At 45.5% G+C, this 17,500-nt stretch overlaps 1 protein-coding gene across 1 annotated transcript in view; it reads right to left on the bottom strand.

Moving 5' to 3' along the window:
- Positions 1-17,500, bottom strand: part of itpr3 (inositol 1,4,5-trisphosphate receptor, type 3) — a 50,810-nt gene that overhangs the window by 30,965 nt on the left and 2,345 nt on the right. The window contains exons 2-17 of the mRNA XM_053318118.1: positions 16,847-17,098; positions 15,373-15,517; positions 14,575-14,719; positions 13,796-14,010; positions 13,530-13,650; positions 13,081-13,135; positions 12,756-12,921; positions 12,005-12,166; positions 9,321-9,395; positions 5,161-5,280; positions 4,732-4,854; positions 3,238-3,438; positions 3,018-3,133; positions 2,330-2,465; positions 1,651-1,776; positions 1,445-1,570 (exon numbers count right to left, since the gene is read on the bottom strand). Coding sequence (XP_053174093.1) covers positions 1,445-1,570; positions 1,651-1,776; positions 2,330-2,465; positions 3,018-3,133; positions 3,238-3,438; positions 4,732-4,854; positions 5,161-5,280; positions 9,321-9,395; positions 12,005-12,166; positions 12,756-12,921; positions 13,081-13,135; positions 13,530-13,650; positions 13,796-14,010; positions 14,575-14,719; positions 15,373-15,517; positions 16,847-17,098 — 2,284 coding nt within the window. The remainder of the gene's footprint in view (positions 1-1,444; positions 1,571-1,650; positions 1,777-2,329; positions 2,466-3,017; positions 3,134-3,237; positions 3,439-4,731; positions 4,855-5,160; positions 5,281-9,320; positions 9,396-12,004; positions 12,167-12,755; positions 12,922-13,080; positions 13,136-13,529; positions 13,651-13,795; positions 14,011-14,574; positions 14,720-15,372; positions 15,518-16,846; positions 17,099-17,500) is intronic.

Raw genomic sequence — 17,500 nt, 5'->3', positions numbered from 1 at the left:
GCTATAGATACAGGTCGTTTTATGGTTGCTATAGATGCGGGTCGTTCTATGGTTGCTATAGATACAGATTGTGTTATGGTTGCTATAGATACAGGTTGTGCTATGGTTGCTATAGATACAGGTTGTGTTATGGTTGCTATAGATACAGGTTGTTCTATGGTTGCTGTAAACAGGTTGTGTTACAGTTGCTATAGATACAGGTTGTGTTGTGGTTGCTATAGATACGGGTCGTTCTATGGTTGCTATAGATACAGGTTGTGTTATGGTTGCTATAGATACAGGTTGTGCTATGGTTGCTATAGATACAGGTTGTGTTATGGTTGCTATAGATACAGGTTGTTCTATGGTTGCTATAGATACAGGTCGTGCTATAGTTGCTATAGATACAGGTTGTTCTATGGTTGCTATAGTAACAGGTTGTTCTATGGTTGCTATAGATACAGGTTGTTCTATGGTTGCTATAGATACAGGTTGCGTTATAGTTGCTATAGATACAGGTTGTTCTATGGTTGCTATAGATACAGGTTGTGTTGTGGTTGCTATGGATACAGGTTCTATGGTTGCTATAGTTACAGGTTGCGTTATGGTTGCTATAGATACAGGTTGTTCTATGGTTACTATAGATACAGGTTGTGCTGTGGTTGCTACAGATACAGGTTGTGGTACGGTTGCTATAGTTACAGGTTGTGCTACGGTTGCTATAGATACAGGTTGTGTTGTGGTTGCTATGGATACAGGTTCTATGGTTGCTATAGTTACAGGTTGCGTTATGGTTGCTATAGATACAGGTTGCGTTATGGTTGCTATAGATACAGGTTGTGCTATGGTTGCTACAGATACAGGTTGTGGTACGGTTGCTATAGTTACAGGTTGTGCTACGGTTGCTATAGATACAGGTTGTGTTGTGGTTGCTATGGATACAGGTTCTATGGTTGCTATAGTTACAGGTTGCGTTATGGTTGCTATAGATACAGGTTGCGTTATGGTTGCTATAGATACAGGTTGTGTTGTGGTTGCTATGGATACAGGTTCTATGGTTGCTATAGTTACAGGTTGCGTTATGGTTGCTATAGATACAGGTTGCGTTATAGTTGCTATAGATACAGGTTGTTCTATGGTTACTATAGATACAGGTTGTGTTATGGTTGCTATAGATGCAGGTTGTGCTATGGTTGCTATAGATACAGGTTGTTCTATGGTTGCTATAGATACAGGTTGTGTTATGGTTGCTATAGATACAGGTTGTTCTATGGTTGCTATAGATACAGGTTGTTCTATGGTTGCTATAGATACAGGTTGTTCTATGGTTGCTATAGATACAGGTTGTGCTATGGTTGCTATAGATACAGGTTGTGCTATGGTTGCTATAGATACAGGTCATGTAATGGTTGCTATGGATACAGGTTGTGCTGACATCAGAGATCCTGCTGAAGCGGAGCCTCACCTGCAGAGAGGTGCTGTTCTCAGAGAACGGGGAGCTGAAGAAAGCGTGGATGGTGTCAAACACGACGTTGATGATGTATTTCTCCAGGATGGGATCAGACAGGCGCTTCTCTCGTTTGCTGCAGACCTGCAGAGACAAACATCAGCGTTAACATGAGGAGCAGCCGTTAAATCGGAGCAGCCGTTAACGTGAGGAGTAGACGTTACCCTCGCCATGTCCACCGTGAAGTCCTCAAACAGGTTCCAGATGTGGTTCGATGTGTAGATCTCCTTCATCTCCACCTCAGTGTCCACGTAGCAGTGATTCACAAAGTTCACGTAGGCCACTTTCACCTGAGAGAGAGAGAGAGAGAGAGAGAGAGACAGAGAGAGAGAGACAGAGAGAGAGGGAGAGAGAGAGGGAGAGAGGGAGAGAGGGAGAGAGAGAGAGAGAGAGAGAGAGAGAGAGAGAGAGACATAGAGAGAGAGAAAGAGAGGGTTAGGGTTTAATTCATTACATCAGTGGGTTAAACCAGGTGGGGAGCTCCGGTCCAACCAGGAAGTAACTTAGAGCTGCATTCTATCAAAAGGCCACCAGGGGGCGACCGTCTCTATACAAGTCAATGGAGAATTCACCAACTTCTCACTTGATTTCTAACCTCAGTAAACGTTTTCAAAATGTGTTTATGGTCTCAATCGCTAGTTTAAAGCCTTCTTCAATGCAGTATGATGTTCATTTGGGACATTTTGGCCTCCCTGATTTTATATGTGACGATAAAGCAGGGTATGCATTAGGGGGCGTGGCTATGTCCTGATTGACAGGTTGATTGACCAATGTCCTCGAGATCCAGCCCTCGCAACCATCAAACTGATGAAGAAGATGAAGGGTGAGGGGTTATGAACAGACCTCGGTGATGCAGTCGTCGTGCGTCACCACCCTGACGACGTCCTCCAGCGGCAGCAGCGACGTACATTTGATCTCCGTGTAAACGTTCTTCCCTTCAGCGCAGGCGGCCAGCAGCTCCACCAGAGAGATGTGATACCTGCAGGACGGGTTAGGGTTAGGGTTAGGACACCAGATCAGGGTTAGAGTTAGGACACCAGATCAGTACTGTCTGTCTACGGTCTGGAACCATCTGTTACTCGGAGCTTTAGTCTGGTATCCATTTATAATCCTAGATATTTGGGATTAATAAAACCTGAGTAACAGGAATAATGTCCTTTACGTTTATTTTACTGTAGAACAAAATGAAGTAGTGTCTGAAACTGTTTCCTCACATTTAAACTTCCCCTCTGACTAGAATCAGTCACATTTTTATAACGTATCAAACTACAAACGTTATTAAAAGCTTAAAGTTCGATCACTCTGTTTACTGCTTTAAAACCAGAGGGGTTAAACATGAGGCTCGTGGGCCAGAATCTTTCTTCCTGCCATTCCTTCTTTCCTTCCTTCCTTCCTTCCTTCCTTCCTGTCTTCACTTTTATCTGGAGATCAGCTGTTGACTGACTTCCTGGTTTTTAAACTGTAATGTGTTTTTTCTACCAGCAGGTGGCACAAGAAACTAAAACAACAGATCATTGGTTGCCGTGGTTACCTGAGCGGGCTGCTCTCGCCGACCCCCTCCCTGCTCTCCGCCATCAGCTCCAGCATGACGTTGAACGAGGCCTTGTCGTTGTAGAAGACGACGACGTCCTCGCCCGAGTTCGTTAGCTGCGGAGAGAGAGAGAGAGAGAGAGAGAGATCGTTACTGCGTTGCCTAGGTAACCACACAGCACAGCACAGCTCCTCCTCTTCCTCCTCTTCCTCATCCTCACCTCGGTCATGATCATGTCCTGACACTTCTTGACGTACTTGCCCTCGGCCTTGATGATGGTGTGCAGGAAGTTGAGGTACTGGACGTGGCGGCCGTGCGTTGCTAGGCAATGGATGAAGTGCTGCAGGACGCTCTCCGAGATCTCGCTGCACAGCTGATAGTTGTTACTGAAGATGTGCTGAACCGTCTCCGCCTCCAGCAGCTAAACACGGGCGAGAATACGTTACTATGACAACCGTCTCCGCCTCCAGCAGCTGAACACGGGCGAGAATACGTTACTATGACAACCTCGCTGCTCTGGATTCTCTCTCCTTCCTTCTTTCCTTCCTTCCATCTTTTCCTTTCTTCCTCCTTCCCTCCCTTATTTTCCTTCCTTCCATCTTTCCTCCCTTCCTTCTTTTCCTTCCCTTCCTTCCGCTGTAACCGTCTCCATGTTTCAAAGACATCTCCTATACATCCCCTTGTTTTGTTTCTCAAATTGTCACAACGTATTTGAGTCATAATGTTTTTTTGGTTTTGTAACATCAGACTGCAGCTCAGTGGCACCTGGCAACCTGGCTGCTGAAACACTACTGACTTGGTGATTGGTAGCTAGGTGGTGGGTGGAGCATCAGTACTGACTTGGTGATTGGTAGCTAGGTGGTGGGTGGAGCATCAGTACTGACTTGGTGATTGGTAGCTAGGTGGTGGGTGGAGCATCAGTACTGACTTGGTGATTGGTAGCTAGGTGGTGGGTGGAGCATCAGTACTGACTTGGTGATTGGTAGCTAGGTGGTGGGTGGCGCATCAGTACTGACTTGGTGATTGGTAGCTAGGTGGTGGGTGGAGCATCAGTACTGACTTGGTGATTGGTAGCTAGGTGGTGGGTGGAGCATCAGTACTGACTTGGTGATTGGTAGCTAGGTGGTGGTTGGAGCATCAGTACTGACTTGGTGATTGGTAGCTAGGTGGTGGGTGGAGCATCAGTACTGACTTGGTGATTGGTAGCTAGGTGGTGGTTGGAGCATCAGTACTGACTTGGTGATTGGTAGCTAGGTGGTGGGTGGAGCATCAGTACTGACTTGGTGATTGGTAGCTAGGTGGTGGGTGGAGCATCAGTACTGACTTGGTGATTGGTAGCTAGGTGGTGAGTGGAGCTTTTCAAATGTGAATATTCTGGCTGGACTACTACTGTCAGTGATATCAGTGTTTGAAATGAACATGATTCCTTAATGTCTGGTTACATTTTAGGGCCATTTTATGATTACTTGGAATATATTTGTTACATACAGCTACTTTAAGGAAGCGTGTAGTCTATGAAATGACGATATTCAGGTGAAATATTCAGTTAATTATGATTTAAAACAGAAAAAAGCAGAAAATCTTCAAACTGGAGGAGCAGAAAGCAGATTAACTTAAACCGATCATTAATAATCACAGCTGTTGATATCCAGTCTGTTAATGTTCCTGATGGTAACCATGGTGACCAGACTGAACCCTAGAACCAGGACCGTACCCCGGGGTTCAGGAACAGGTTGAGGTTCTTGTGCAGCAGGGTCTGGTTCTCCTGGTTCCCCATGCAGAACTTCTGCAGGAACAGATGAGTGAACCTGATGATCTCCTGCATCTTCACATCGTTCTGCAGAGAGACAGAAACCAGCTTTAAACTTATTCAGGGTCAGGGTCTCAGAGTTAGGGTCAGGGTCAGGGTCAGGGTCTCAGGGTCAGGTCTACGGTCAGGGTTAGGGTCTCAGGGTCAGGTCTAGGGTCAGGGTCAGGGTCTCAGGGTCAGGTCTATGGTCAGGGTCAGGGTCTCAGGGGGGTCAGGGTCAGGGTCTCGGGGGGTCGGGGTCTCAGGGTCAGGGTCAGGGTCTCACCTGGTCGTAGGAGGGTCAGGGTCTCAGGGGGGTCAGGTCTAGGGTCAGGTCTAGGGTCAGGGTCTCACCTGGTCGTAGGAGACCTGCAGCAGGTCCAGCATGACCTTGTGGGCCCCCATGTTCTTCAGGAGTCTCTGCTGCTTCTTCCAGACGCCGCTGCTGCACATCTTATTCAGCCGCTCCAGGATCTGCAGCACAGAGACCACACGGGGTTACAGGAACCCTGAGGAACCCTGAGGAACCCTGAGGAACCCCGAGGAACCCTGAGGAACCCCGAGGAACCCTGAGGAACCCTGGTACTCAGAGGAACCCTGAGGAACCCCGAGGAACCCCGAGGAACCCTGATACTCAGAGGAACCCTGATACTCAGAGGAACCCTGGTACTCAGAGGAACCCTGAGGAACCCCGAGGAACCCCGAGGAACCCTGGTACTCAGAGGAACCCTGGTACTCAGAGGAACCCTGATACTCAGAGGAACCCCGAGGAACCCTGGAACTCAGAGGAACCCAGAGGAACCCCGAGGAACCCTGATACTCAGAGGAACCCTGATACTCAGAGGAACCCAGAGGAACCGAGGAACTCAGAGGAACCCTGGTACTCAGAGGAACCCTGATACTCAGAGGAACCCTGATACTCAGAGGAACCCAGAGGAACCCTGATACTCAGAGGAACCCAGAGGAACTCAGAGGAACCCTGATACTCAGAGGAACCCTGATACTCAGAGGAACCCAGAGGAACTCAGAGGAACCCTGGTACTCAGAGGAACCCTGATACTCAGAGGAACCCAGAGGAACTCAGAGGAACCCTGGTACTCAGAGGAACCCTGATACTCAGAGGAACCCAGAGGAACCCTGATACTCAGAGGAACCCAGAGGAACTCAGAGGAACCCTGATACTCAGAGGAACCCTGATACTCAGAGGAACCCTGATACTCAGAGGAACACTGATAGTCTCTCTTTACTTCTTCATTCATATTAATTCATCTATCCATCCATCTAGCCATCTATTAGCCACTATTAGCATAACACAATCCCCAGGTGCATTGTGGGTAATGTAGTCAGTGATGAATATAATAATGTATGAAGAGATATTTGGACACTTTTTCTGAAAATCTCCTCTCTCTCCTTCCTCTCTCTCCTTCCTCTCTCTTTCTCCTCTCCTTCCTCTCTCTCCTCTCCTTCCTTCCTTCCTCTCTCTCCTCTCCTTCCTCTCTCTCCTCTCCTTCCTCTCTCTCCTCCTCTCCTCTCTCTCCTCTCCTTCCTCTCTCTCCTCCTCTTCCTCTCTCTCCTCTCCTTCCTCTCTCTCCTCCTCTTCCTCTCTCTCCTCTCCTTCCTCTCTCTCCTCTCCTTCCTCTCTCTCTCCTCTCCTTCCTCTCTCTCTCCTCTCCTTCCTCTCTCTCTCCTCTCCTTCCTCCCTCTCCTCTCCTTCCTCTCTCTCTCCTCTCCTTCCTCCTCCTCTCCTTCCTCTCTCTCCTCTCCTTCCTCTCATCTCTCTCTCCCTCTCTCTCCTCTCCTTCCTCTCTCTCTCTCTCCCTCTCTCTCCTCTCCTTCCTCTCTCTCTCTCTCCCTCTCTCCTCCTCTCCTCTCCTTCCTCTCTCTCCTCTCCTTCCTCTCTCCTCTCCTCTCCTTCCTCTCCTCTCTCTCTCTCTCTCCTCTCCTCCTCCTCTCTCTCCTCTCCTTCCTCTCTCTCCTCTCCTTCCTCTCCTCTCCTTCCTCTCTCTCCTCTCCTTCCTCTCTCTCCTCTCCTTCCTCTCTCTCCTCTCCTCCTCTCCTTCCTCTCTCTCCTCTCCTTCCTCTCTCTCCTCTCCTTCCTCTCTCTCTCTCTCCTCCTCCTCTCCTTCCTCTCTCTCCTCTCCTTCCTCTCTCTCCTCTCCTTCCTCTCTCCTCTCCTTCCTCTCTCTCCTCTCACTCCTCTCCCTCTCTCTCTCTCCTCTCTCTCCTCTCCTTCCTCTCTCTCCTCTCCTTCCTCTCTCTCCTCTCTCCTCTCCTCCTCTCTCTCTCTCTCCTCTCCTCTCTCTCCTCTCCTTCCTCTCTCTCCTCTCCTTCCTCTCTCCTCTCCTTCCTCTCTCTCTCCTCTCCTCCTCTCTCTCTCCCTCTCTTCCTCTCTCTTCCTCTCCTTCCTCTCTCTCTCCTCTCCTTCCTCCTCTCCTCTCCTTCCTCTCTCTCTCCTCTCCTTCCTCTCTCTCTCCTTCTCTCTCTCTCCTCTCCTTCCCCTCTCCTCTCCTTCCTCTCTCTCTCCTCTCCTTCCTCTCTCTCTCTCCTTCCTCTCTCCTCTCCCTTCCTCTCTCTCTCCTCTCCTTCCTCTCTCTCCTCTCCTTCCTCTCTCTCCTCTCCTTCCTCTCTCTCCTCCTCCTCTCCTTCCTCTCTCCTCTCCTTCCTCTCTCCTCTCCTTCCTCTCTCCTCTCCTTCCTCTCTCTCCTTCCTCTCTCTCCTCTCCTTCCTCTCTCCTCTCTCCTCTCCTTCCTCTCTCTCTTCTCCTTCCTCTCTCTCTCCTCTCCTTCCCCTCTTCTCCTCTCCTTCCTCTCTCTCCTCTCCTTCCTCTCTCTCCTTCCTCTCTCTCCTCCTCTCCTTCCTCTCTCTCCTCCTCTTCCTCTCTCCTCCTCCTCTCTCTCTCTCTCCTCTCTTTCCTCTCTCTCTCCTCTCCTTCCTCTCTCTCCTCTCCTTCCTCTCTCTCCTCTCCTTCCTCTCCTTCCTCTCTCTCTCCTCTCCTTCCTCTCTCTCCTCTCCTTCCTCTCTCTCCTCTCCTTCCTCTCTCTCCTCTCCTTCCTCTCTCTCCTCTCCTTCCTCTCTCTCTCTCCTCTCCTTCCTCTCTCTCCTCTCCTTCCTCTCTCCTTCCTCTCCTCTCCTTCCTCTCTCTCCTCTCCTTCCTCTCTCTCTCTCCTCTCCTTCCTTCCTCTTCCTCTCCTCTCCTTCCTCTCTCTCCTCTCCTTCCTCTCTCTCCTCTCCTTCCTCTCTCTCTCTCCTCTCCTTCCTCTCCTTCCTTCCTCTTCCTCTCCTCTCCTTCCTCTCTCCTCTCCTTCCTCTCCTTCCTCTCTCTCCTTTCCTTCCTCTCTCTCCTCTCCTTCTTCTCTCTCCTCTCTACTCCAACCGGTCCAGGCAGATGTTCTCCCACTCTGAGTCTGGTTCTGAGGGTTCTTCCTGTTAAAAGATGTTCTCCCACTCTGAGTCTGGTTCTGAGGGTTCTTCCTGTTAAAAGATGTTCTCCCACTCTGAGTCTGGTTCTGAGGGTTCTTCCTGTTAAAAGATGTTCTCCCACTCTGAGTCTGGTTCTGAGGGTTCTTCCTGTTAAAAGATGTTGTCCCACTCTGAGTCTGGTTCTGAGGGTTCTTCCTGTTAAAAGATGTTCTCCCACTCTGAGTCTGGTTCTGAGGGTTCTTCCTGTTAAAAGATGTTCTCCCACTCTGAGTCTGGTTCTGAGGGTTCTTCCTGTTAAAAGATGTTCTCCCACTCTGAGTCTGGTTCTGAGGGTTCTTCCTGTTAAAGGGAGTTTTTTCTCTCCACTGCTGCCCATGTGGGAATGTTGGGTCTCTTTAAATGAAACCTGAAGAGTTGGGTTTATACCTGCTCTATGTGGAAAGAGCCTTCACATGACTCTGTTGTAATTTGGAGCTTTATAAATAAAGATTGATTGATTGAAAATGATGAATTGATTATCAAAACTGTTCATTTAATAGTTGGCAACTAATCTTTGCAGCTCTAAATACAAGACTGAGAAGTTTGAAGAGCTGAGGAGTAAGATCTGAGTCAGGTGAGCCAACGTGATGTTTATTGGCAACAACTTGGAAGTAAAAATCAACCAGGTGAAAGAAAAGGTTTGACTAGTTGAACCTTTGAATGTGTTTTTGTCCTGCGAGTGTTTTCATGCTGGGAAGGAATCAGCCAGTGTGAACAGAAGTGTGATTAAAGCCACCAGTGATTCATTGGACACAGGATGAAGACACATGAGAACCAGTTCTTTAATGTTCCTCTCCAGTTCTGTTGGATGCCGTATGGATGCAGAGTGTGTTGGCATAAATAAACCGAATGATCCTGAACAGTGAAAGCCACCATTGTTAAAGAGACAAAGGTAAGAACGCCACCTACAGGAACTCAAGGAGGAGGAGGAAGAAACGACATAGTCCCGCCCACACTGATTGATTGACAGGTGGTCTCTGAAGTGTTAAACACCAAAGAGGAAGAAAACATTTTTTTAAACCGTGTGAACGATGCAGACAGACGAGTTTTCTCACCTCTTTGACATTCTGGTAGTTCTCGTTGCTCTTCTCCAGTTTGTCCTTCTTGGGTGTGGTTTCCTCTAATGCCCCCTACAGGATGCAGACGGTAAGACAGCATATGCAGTTCTCTGGGTATTGTACTACATTATACACACTTATATCACTCATCAAACTACTACAACAGATTTGACCAAGCTTAAAGGACCAGTTCAGTGTTTCCAGTGTTTGTTAAAGCAGCAGTCAGGTTTCTCTCTCTGTAATCATTCCTCCTGTTCATACTGAATATTAAAAGATCTGCTTCTAGTGTGCTTTCAATGGAAGTGATGGAGGACTAAATCCACAGTGTTTCCACACAGTCATTTAAAGTCTCTGATCAGCTTCTATTGAGCTTCATCAGTGTGAGTTAGTCATATCAGTGATATCTGACACATTTACAGTCTGTTTAGCATCAGATTCCCTCTTAGTGTTTCCTGTTTCTCTGTGGTGGAAGTATAGTAACAAAAAGACTTTGCTACTAAAAACACTGTAACGTTGAAACATAGAAGATGAAGATTTGACTCATTCAGACTCTGAAGCTTCATATTAGCTTCACATCAACTTTATAATCCATGTTTCCTCAGAAGGAGGACTGTGGGTTTAGTCCTCCATCACTTCCTGTTAACATGATGAAGGATCTAATGCTCAGTATGAACAGGAGGAATCATTAGCATCTGGCCACCTGCTGTACAGCTGCATGAATATGATTGGATGTTGTTTGTCAGCTGATGAAGGAACCGCTGATGCTGCAAGTTTGATTTCTGCATCATATCTACTTTCTCTGTATCCTTGTTTATGTTGAAATCTTGTGAGAGGAGGTTTGATGTTGTCTTTTTTAGCATGCCTTCACTATGCGTCGACACTGAAACTAAAGGTGCCAACATTCAAATTTAAATCCATGGTTGCGTACCATGTAATGCCTACAGCTCTACCCTGGTTATGGACCCTTGTTGCATGTCATACTCTCCTCTCTCTCTTTAGCTGTTTCGAATGGTCAAATAAAGGCGTTTCAGTTTTAATCGTCTGCTTCCACATATCTGAATCACAGATGTCCACATTTCCAATTTGTTCATGGGTTCATATTGGTCTGGGATTCTGTCCCAGATAGCATGCGAATGTGGGCCACTTGAGGCAATGATCCGGCACTGTAGGCATTCTTCTGGCCCGGACAAAACAGACGTGAACCTAAACTGGCCCATGTAGTAAATGCTACATTTGGGCCAAATATCACAAAACGAATATGGCCCATCTTTGGCCGAAATATGGCAAGTATGGCAATGACTAATCCGGATGTGAGCCTAAAGAGGCCCACATATAAGGAAACATACTTGGCCCAGCTTTGTTGAAACATATTTGGGCCAGTCTTGGCCGAACTGGTTTATTTGGTGTGTTTTTGGTTGACATCTGGCATTGTGATGGCTTGGTTATGGCCCACTTTTGGCAAACATGAGCGGACCGCCCAAGTGCCATCATTCCATGCTGTATGTGGGCCGGATGAACATGTCAGGTGTGGGCCAGATATGGGCCAAAAGAATTTTTCTATCTGGGGTTGATTGACGCCTGTTTCCCTCAGTTGGGAGAATAATTGGGCAATCAAAGCTTTCTATAAATTCAGAATGGGGACATAATCTTCCTACATATGTAACAAGCAATATCTATGAACAGTAGGATCAGAAAAGTGTCCAAAAAAATAATGGCGAAACAAAATGACCTCTGAGTCTGATTATCAAGCTTATAACTGGTTAGCTTGCTGTAATTAGTTAGCGATGGTTAATTAGCAAAATATTAATTTGCAATAGTTTAACATGCAGTACAAGTGTGTATAAAATGTACGATCATTAGAACAGATATCTAGACATCTTGGTACAGCGTTGTACTTTTATGTCACAGTAGAAACAGAAACACAACACAGAGTTAGGAAAGTGTGACATGCGACAAGAGTCTGAAGCCAGATCTGAACCCAGGACCACGTAGTTACACCTCAGCCAATGAGACACCAGAAAGCACCAACACACCAACGCACAGGAAGCTCAAACACCAGCAAATATGAATAAATACATTCAGAGTATGAACAAATGTTATTCTGCCAAAGGAAACGTTTGTTGTGCTGGAAGTAAGCTGCAATGTTTAAGTGAGTTTGCTGGTTAGTGGATCAGTTGCTGTTATTTAAAGCAGCCGAATACCGAACATTAACTTCTGAAACTAAAGCTGTATGCTGACGATTCTGCTCTCTTCATCTCTGTTTCCTCTTTAAATTTTTACTTTTTTTTTTTTTTTTTTTACATGTATTCATTTGCATTTATTCACATTTTCAATATGCACACACAAAAGCTGCAATGTTTAAGTTAGTTTTCTGGTTAGTGGATCAGTTGCTGTTATTTAAAGCAGCCGTTAAAAACATGAATCATTAAAACTGAATGGAAGTTAATTATTAATACCGAATATTAACTTCTGAAACTAAAGCTGTATGCTGACGATTCTGCTCTCTTCATCTCTGTTTCTTCTTTAAATTTTTACTTTTTTTTTTTTTTACATGTATTCATTTGCATTTATTCACATTGTCAATATGCACACACAAATCCTGTAAACTCTATAAATGTATAAATCTCTATTTATTCTCTCTCTAAGTCCTCAAAAACCAGCCGGCTGTTCTTCCTCCTCACCTCTCCTTTCTCTTTCTTTTCCTTCTTTCCTCCTTCTCCTCCTCCTGTGCCTTTCTTCTCCACCCACAGCTCAGATTTCTCCACCAGCGTGCGGAGGCGATCCAGATCCGCTTTGATCAGCTTGTAGTTCTCCACATCCTGAGACGAGATCAGCAGCTGGACCTGCAAGACGCACAGAGAGGTTTTTAATATCACTGTTCATCGTGAAGCGCTTCGTTTAGAAAAAATAGACTTTAAAGACCATGTAAAGTGAATTCAGACATTTTCTTCTAAACACATTAAATAGGTCATAAATGTATTTTTAAAAAAGGTGTAAAAAGCATTTCAACCATTTAGATTTGAATTGTGGAGCTAGGATTAGCATAAACCCGCCCCTGCTGCTGTAGAGGTATAAATACATTGATCGGACACACTACTACTACTACAGTCTACAGCTAGCCTGTTAGCTGAGTTAGCACTACTACTACTACAGTCTACAGTTAGCCAGTTAGCTGAGCTAGCTGCCGAGTTAGCCGCCGAGTTAGCAGCCAAATTAGCTGCTGAGCTAGCCGCTGAGCTAGCCGCCGAGTTAGCTGCCGAGTTAGCCGCCGAGCTAGCAGCCGAGTTAGCCGCAGAAAGCTCTCAGACGTCCATGTTTTGGGTAGAGGTGGTTACTACAGTGTAAACGGTCTGCTTACTATCTGGTCCTTTAGTGTGTAGTATAGAAGTATGAAGTATGTAGTATGTGGTTTCGAACACAGCCATAGTGTACCTGTTTGAAGGTGTGCAGCACTTCCTGTCTCTGGCTGAAGTGTCTGAAGAGCAGCTGCAGGGCTCCAGACACCAGAGGAGGGTAATCGTGCATGGTGAGGTGAACCAGCACCCGCAGAAACATCCGACCACCTTCATCATCCACCTCCAGGATACTGTTCCCCTTACTGCATGCATGCACACACACACACACACACACACACACACACAATACACACACACACAAATACTCAATATGCTACTTTTATGAATGAAGTATGCAACTCCATCCAAATGAATAGATGGAGTTGCATCATTCATCACGTGACCATCACCACGTTACATACCCGACTCCAAACATGGCCTCCGCCTGCTCCCCAATGTGTAGCAGGTTGATGGTGGCTGAGGAGGGACAAACAGAGTCACGTGGTTTGAGTTTATTCAGAGAGAAAGATTTAGATTTAAAAGTTAAAAAAAGAAAGAAACGAGAGACCTGTGGATTTATAACGCTTTACTTTAAAATTACACATTTTAGAGTTTATCCGGGTTCTACCGGTTGTTTCCATGGTGACTGGGATGCCTTTTACTGACACTATCAACCATTAAAAACTACATATATGCAATAAAACAGTGATGTAATATAAAGATCCTCATGTGCTGCTTGTTGTTAATGTTTTCATCTCAGTGAGTATAATATGAGCTGCTGTCTGATATGCTGGTAAAGTTTAACATCTGGACTCAAAAGAACTCAAGTAACACAATTAAAAGTTTATTTAAAGCAAAAAGTCGTCTGTACCTGCCTGCTCCATGTTCGTGGTGGCGTCGGCGTCGGCCATGTCATAAACATCCACAAACTCCTTCTTAAAGACGGACAGCAGGAAGGAGATGCGGTAGTCCAGACGAACGTTCAGGATGAACTGATGAGGATGAGAGTTCAGTTCAATTTCAGCTCCAGTAAGAAACGATTTCATGTTAAAGTAACTTAATAAATGCATCATCTATTGATTGATGCCGGGGCTGCATGGAGCTCACTCACTGGTCCACCAGTCTCGTATTGGTTACCTGTAATATCTCCAGTATCTTCAGCTTGGTGTCCATCACTGTCAGATCCATGTTTTCTATACTGTCCTTACTGCCTCTCTGTCCTTCAAGCACAAGTCCCGCCCCCAGCCCCGCCCCCCTGGCTCCACCGCCGCCAAATATGGACTGCTTCCTGTTGAGCACCATGGTGGACATAATCTGACCCATCCCGTGTATGGAGCGCTTCACGTTCTTCCCTTCAGACAGACAGACGAGGAAACAGCAGCAGAGTGAAAAGAAAAGTCATGTGACTGTTTTGAAACATGGTCAGACATCATGTGACCTCAGTAAATTCGGGGGGGGGGGGGGGGGGGGGGGTTCCTAACTCATCATCATTCAAAAAAATAATCAAATGATATTTTACTTGTATTGTGATGCTCAAGGAACAAATCCTTCAAAATAAAAGAACAAACTCCTTAAAATAAAGGAACCCGCTGCACACTGTGGCATATTCCTTTATTTTGAAGAGTTTGTGTCTTTAATAGTTTTTGGACAACTACAGAAGACTAAGACAAGATCAGACTTTGATACACAAACCATGCTTGTTAGAAAATCAGTTAATTTTTGGTTTGGATCCAAATGAGAAGGAAATTACTAGAAATGCTGAGAAGGGTCAGTTATTAAAATATGTGTATCATGTCTGTTCAGATTTTACAGTTAACACATTACATTTCCCCCCTTTAACTTCCTCTGCCCCCCTGTGATGCCTCAGAGTTTGAGAAGCTCTGCGTCAGGTCAACAGGAAGTAGAACAGACAGTACCTGATCCGTCATCGTGAAATAAGAGCGCGGCTTGAGCAGGGTTCGGTCTGCAGTCGATGATGCCGAGCAGCGTTCTGGTGAGTCTGAGCAGCTCAAAGAAACTGTAGAAACCAAAGTAGATCAAATGTCGGGCCAAACTCACCACCTGGACAGGAAACAGGAAGTGGTCACAGATTAGCAAAGACTGATGGATGTAGAGCAGGGGTGTCAAATTCATTTTCATTCAAGGGCCACATACAGCCCAATTTGATCTCATGTGGGCCGGATCATTAAAAAGATGGAAGGAACAAGGGAAGAAGGGAAGGAAAAGAAGACAGGAAGGAATGAGGGAAGGAAAGAAGGATAAAAGAAAGACAGAAAGCATTAGGACAGAAAGAAGGAAGGAAGGACAGATGGGAGGAAGGAAGGAAGGCAGGAAGGAAGGAAAAGAAGACAGGAAGGAAAGATGGAAGGAACGAAGGAAGGAAAGAAGGAAGGAACGAAGGAAGGAAAGAAGGAAAGAAGGAAAAAGAAAAAAGAAAAAAGAAAGGGGAGAAGGAAGGAAGGGAAGATGGAAGGAAAGAAGGAAAAAAGAAAGAAAGAAAGGGAAGAAGGACAGAAGGAAGGACAGATAGAAGGAAGGAAGGAAAAGAAGACCGGAAGGAAAGATGGAAGGAAGGAAGAAAGAAAGAAAGACAGGAAGGACAGTGGGCCGGATTGGGTCCCTCGGCGGGCCAGTTCTGGCCCACGGGCCGCATGTTTGACACCCCTGATGTAGAGAGTTGTAAAAGAAGGAGAGGAGAGGAGCAGATATCTGACCTCGTATGTGAGTTTGTTCTTCTCCTCGTTGTGGAACGGCAGCTCGTCGTGCAGCACGTTGTTCAGATACTCTTCCATGAACACCATGGTGTTGGAGAAACGGTTCTTCTTGTTGTCTCTGCTGTCGTCCATGTTGGAGTCGTAACTGAAGGTAAAAAACACCACCATTAAAGATAAAAATGATCTGAAAAGTGTTTATCAAAGGACTGTCTGGTCATTGTCAAGAACACCTGAAGCTTCTTCCTGTGGCTGAAGGACACACTCTACATTCAACCTCATGGTGTTTCTGTTCTTCACACACATGAGAAGCCAGATCAGACAGGATCAACATTCTTGTGTTCTTATCCCAAAACTCTGACTATGGTAAAGTTTGTTCATACGAGTGTTCAAAGGAAAATGTACTTTTGGGTTTTGCTTTAATTTGTCTATATTAAGATAATGCAGCAACTGCCCCTTTGAGACTGAAGTCAATATGTATCTACAAGTGTAATACCACTGACGGACACTAGAGGTCCTAAGTGAAAGCCTGAACTTTACTGAGTCAATCTTTGTCTTCAACAACTCGTTCTGGGATCAATCTTTAAATTCAGACCCTCTGATAAGTGCAGGTCTGGTCTGGAAATGTCAATATATATCGCCTGAACAGGGACTTGAACCCTGGACCCTCAGATTAAAAGTCTGATGCTCTACCGACTGAGCTATCCAGGCTCTGTGAGGACCTGAGGATGAAATACTCAAGATCCCAAATCATATAATAATACACCAGTTCATAATTTCATTTAGCAGAACATCTGAGAGTTGACAAAATTAAGATTCTAGGTTACCAAGATAATAGCTCATCAGTATATTTCTTACTTATTTACGAAAAGTTTGTAATATGTCCTTCAGACACATCATGGTAGGTACGACTGAGCTCTGTTCACCTCATGCAAGAATATTTTCTTTTCTTTTCCCAAAAATCTGACTATGATAAACGTTTGTTTGTTCAAGTGTTCCAAGATGAATTTAGCAAAGTTTACTTTGGCCTGGTTTGGGTTTTACTTTAATTTCTCTTTATTGCACTTAATCAGCAAATACTGCCTTCAAGTGTAATACCACCAACTGACAGCCTTAAACTTTACTGAGTCAATCTAACCTTTCAACACTCATTCGGATCTCAATGTTTAGATTTAGATGCTCTAATAAGTGAACTAGTGGTCTGATAACCTCAATATATACCGCCTGAACAGGGACTTGAACCCTGGACCCTCAGATTAAAAGTCTGATGCTCTACCGACTGAGCTATCCAGGCTCTGTGAGAAGCCTTCTGAGGAAATACTCAAGATCCCAAATCATATAATAATACACCAGTTCATAATTTCATTTAGCAGATGCTTTTATCCAAAGTGACGAACATCTGAGAGTTGATACAACCAAAAGCAAGATTCTCGTAACTCCAGTAACAAAACTTGAGGAATACTTTAAAGCGTCTCACTCTTTGATGGTGATGGACGTGGGGATTTCAGTCCAGAGGCGGGCGAACTTCACAGGAGTCACCAGCTCCTGGGGGTCTCGGTCTACGTGGGCGTGGAGCATGAGGCGACAGAAAGACGCCCGCAGGTCAAAGGGCAGCGTCTCGTCCATCATGCACAGGAAGATGAGCTCAATGTCCAGCTGTTTGGAGATCTCGTCTATGGCCAGATACTGACGGTCCAAACACATCCGGGCAAAGAGCTTCAGCTGGTACCTGAGGACACAAACAGTCAGTCAGTGAGTGATTACTGGATTTAGTGTGAGTACTGCTGGTGTTGATCAGCCTGATGATGAATCTGTCCTGAGGAAGATCTCTCAGTAACTACCGCTCATATATTCATGAGATTGGTTGTTTGGTAATCTCAATATACGTTGCGTGTTCATACGAGTGTTCAAAGGGGTTTTGGGTTTTGCTTTAATTTGTCTTTATTAAGATAATGCAGCAACTGAGACCTTTGAGACTGAAGTCAATATGTATCTTCAAGTGTAATACCACCGACAAGCACTAGAGGTCCTAAGTGAAAGCCTGAACTTTACTGAGTCAGTCTTTGTCTTCAACAACGTGTTCTGAGATTAATCTTTAAATTCAGACCCTCTGATAAGTGTGGGGCTTGTC

The sequence above is a fragment of the Scomber japonicus genome, chromosome 4, assembly GCF_027409825.1.
Source record: "Scomber japonicus isolate fScoJap1 chromosome 4, fScoJap1.pri, whole genome shotgun sequence".
Classification (NCBI taxonomy): Eukaryota; Metazoa; Chordata; class Actinopteri; order Scombriformes; family Scombridae; genus Scomber; species Scomber japonicus.
Note: the sequence above shows the minus strand (reverse complement) of the source record. Positions and strands in the feature narration are given on the sequence as shown.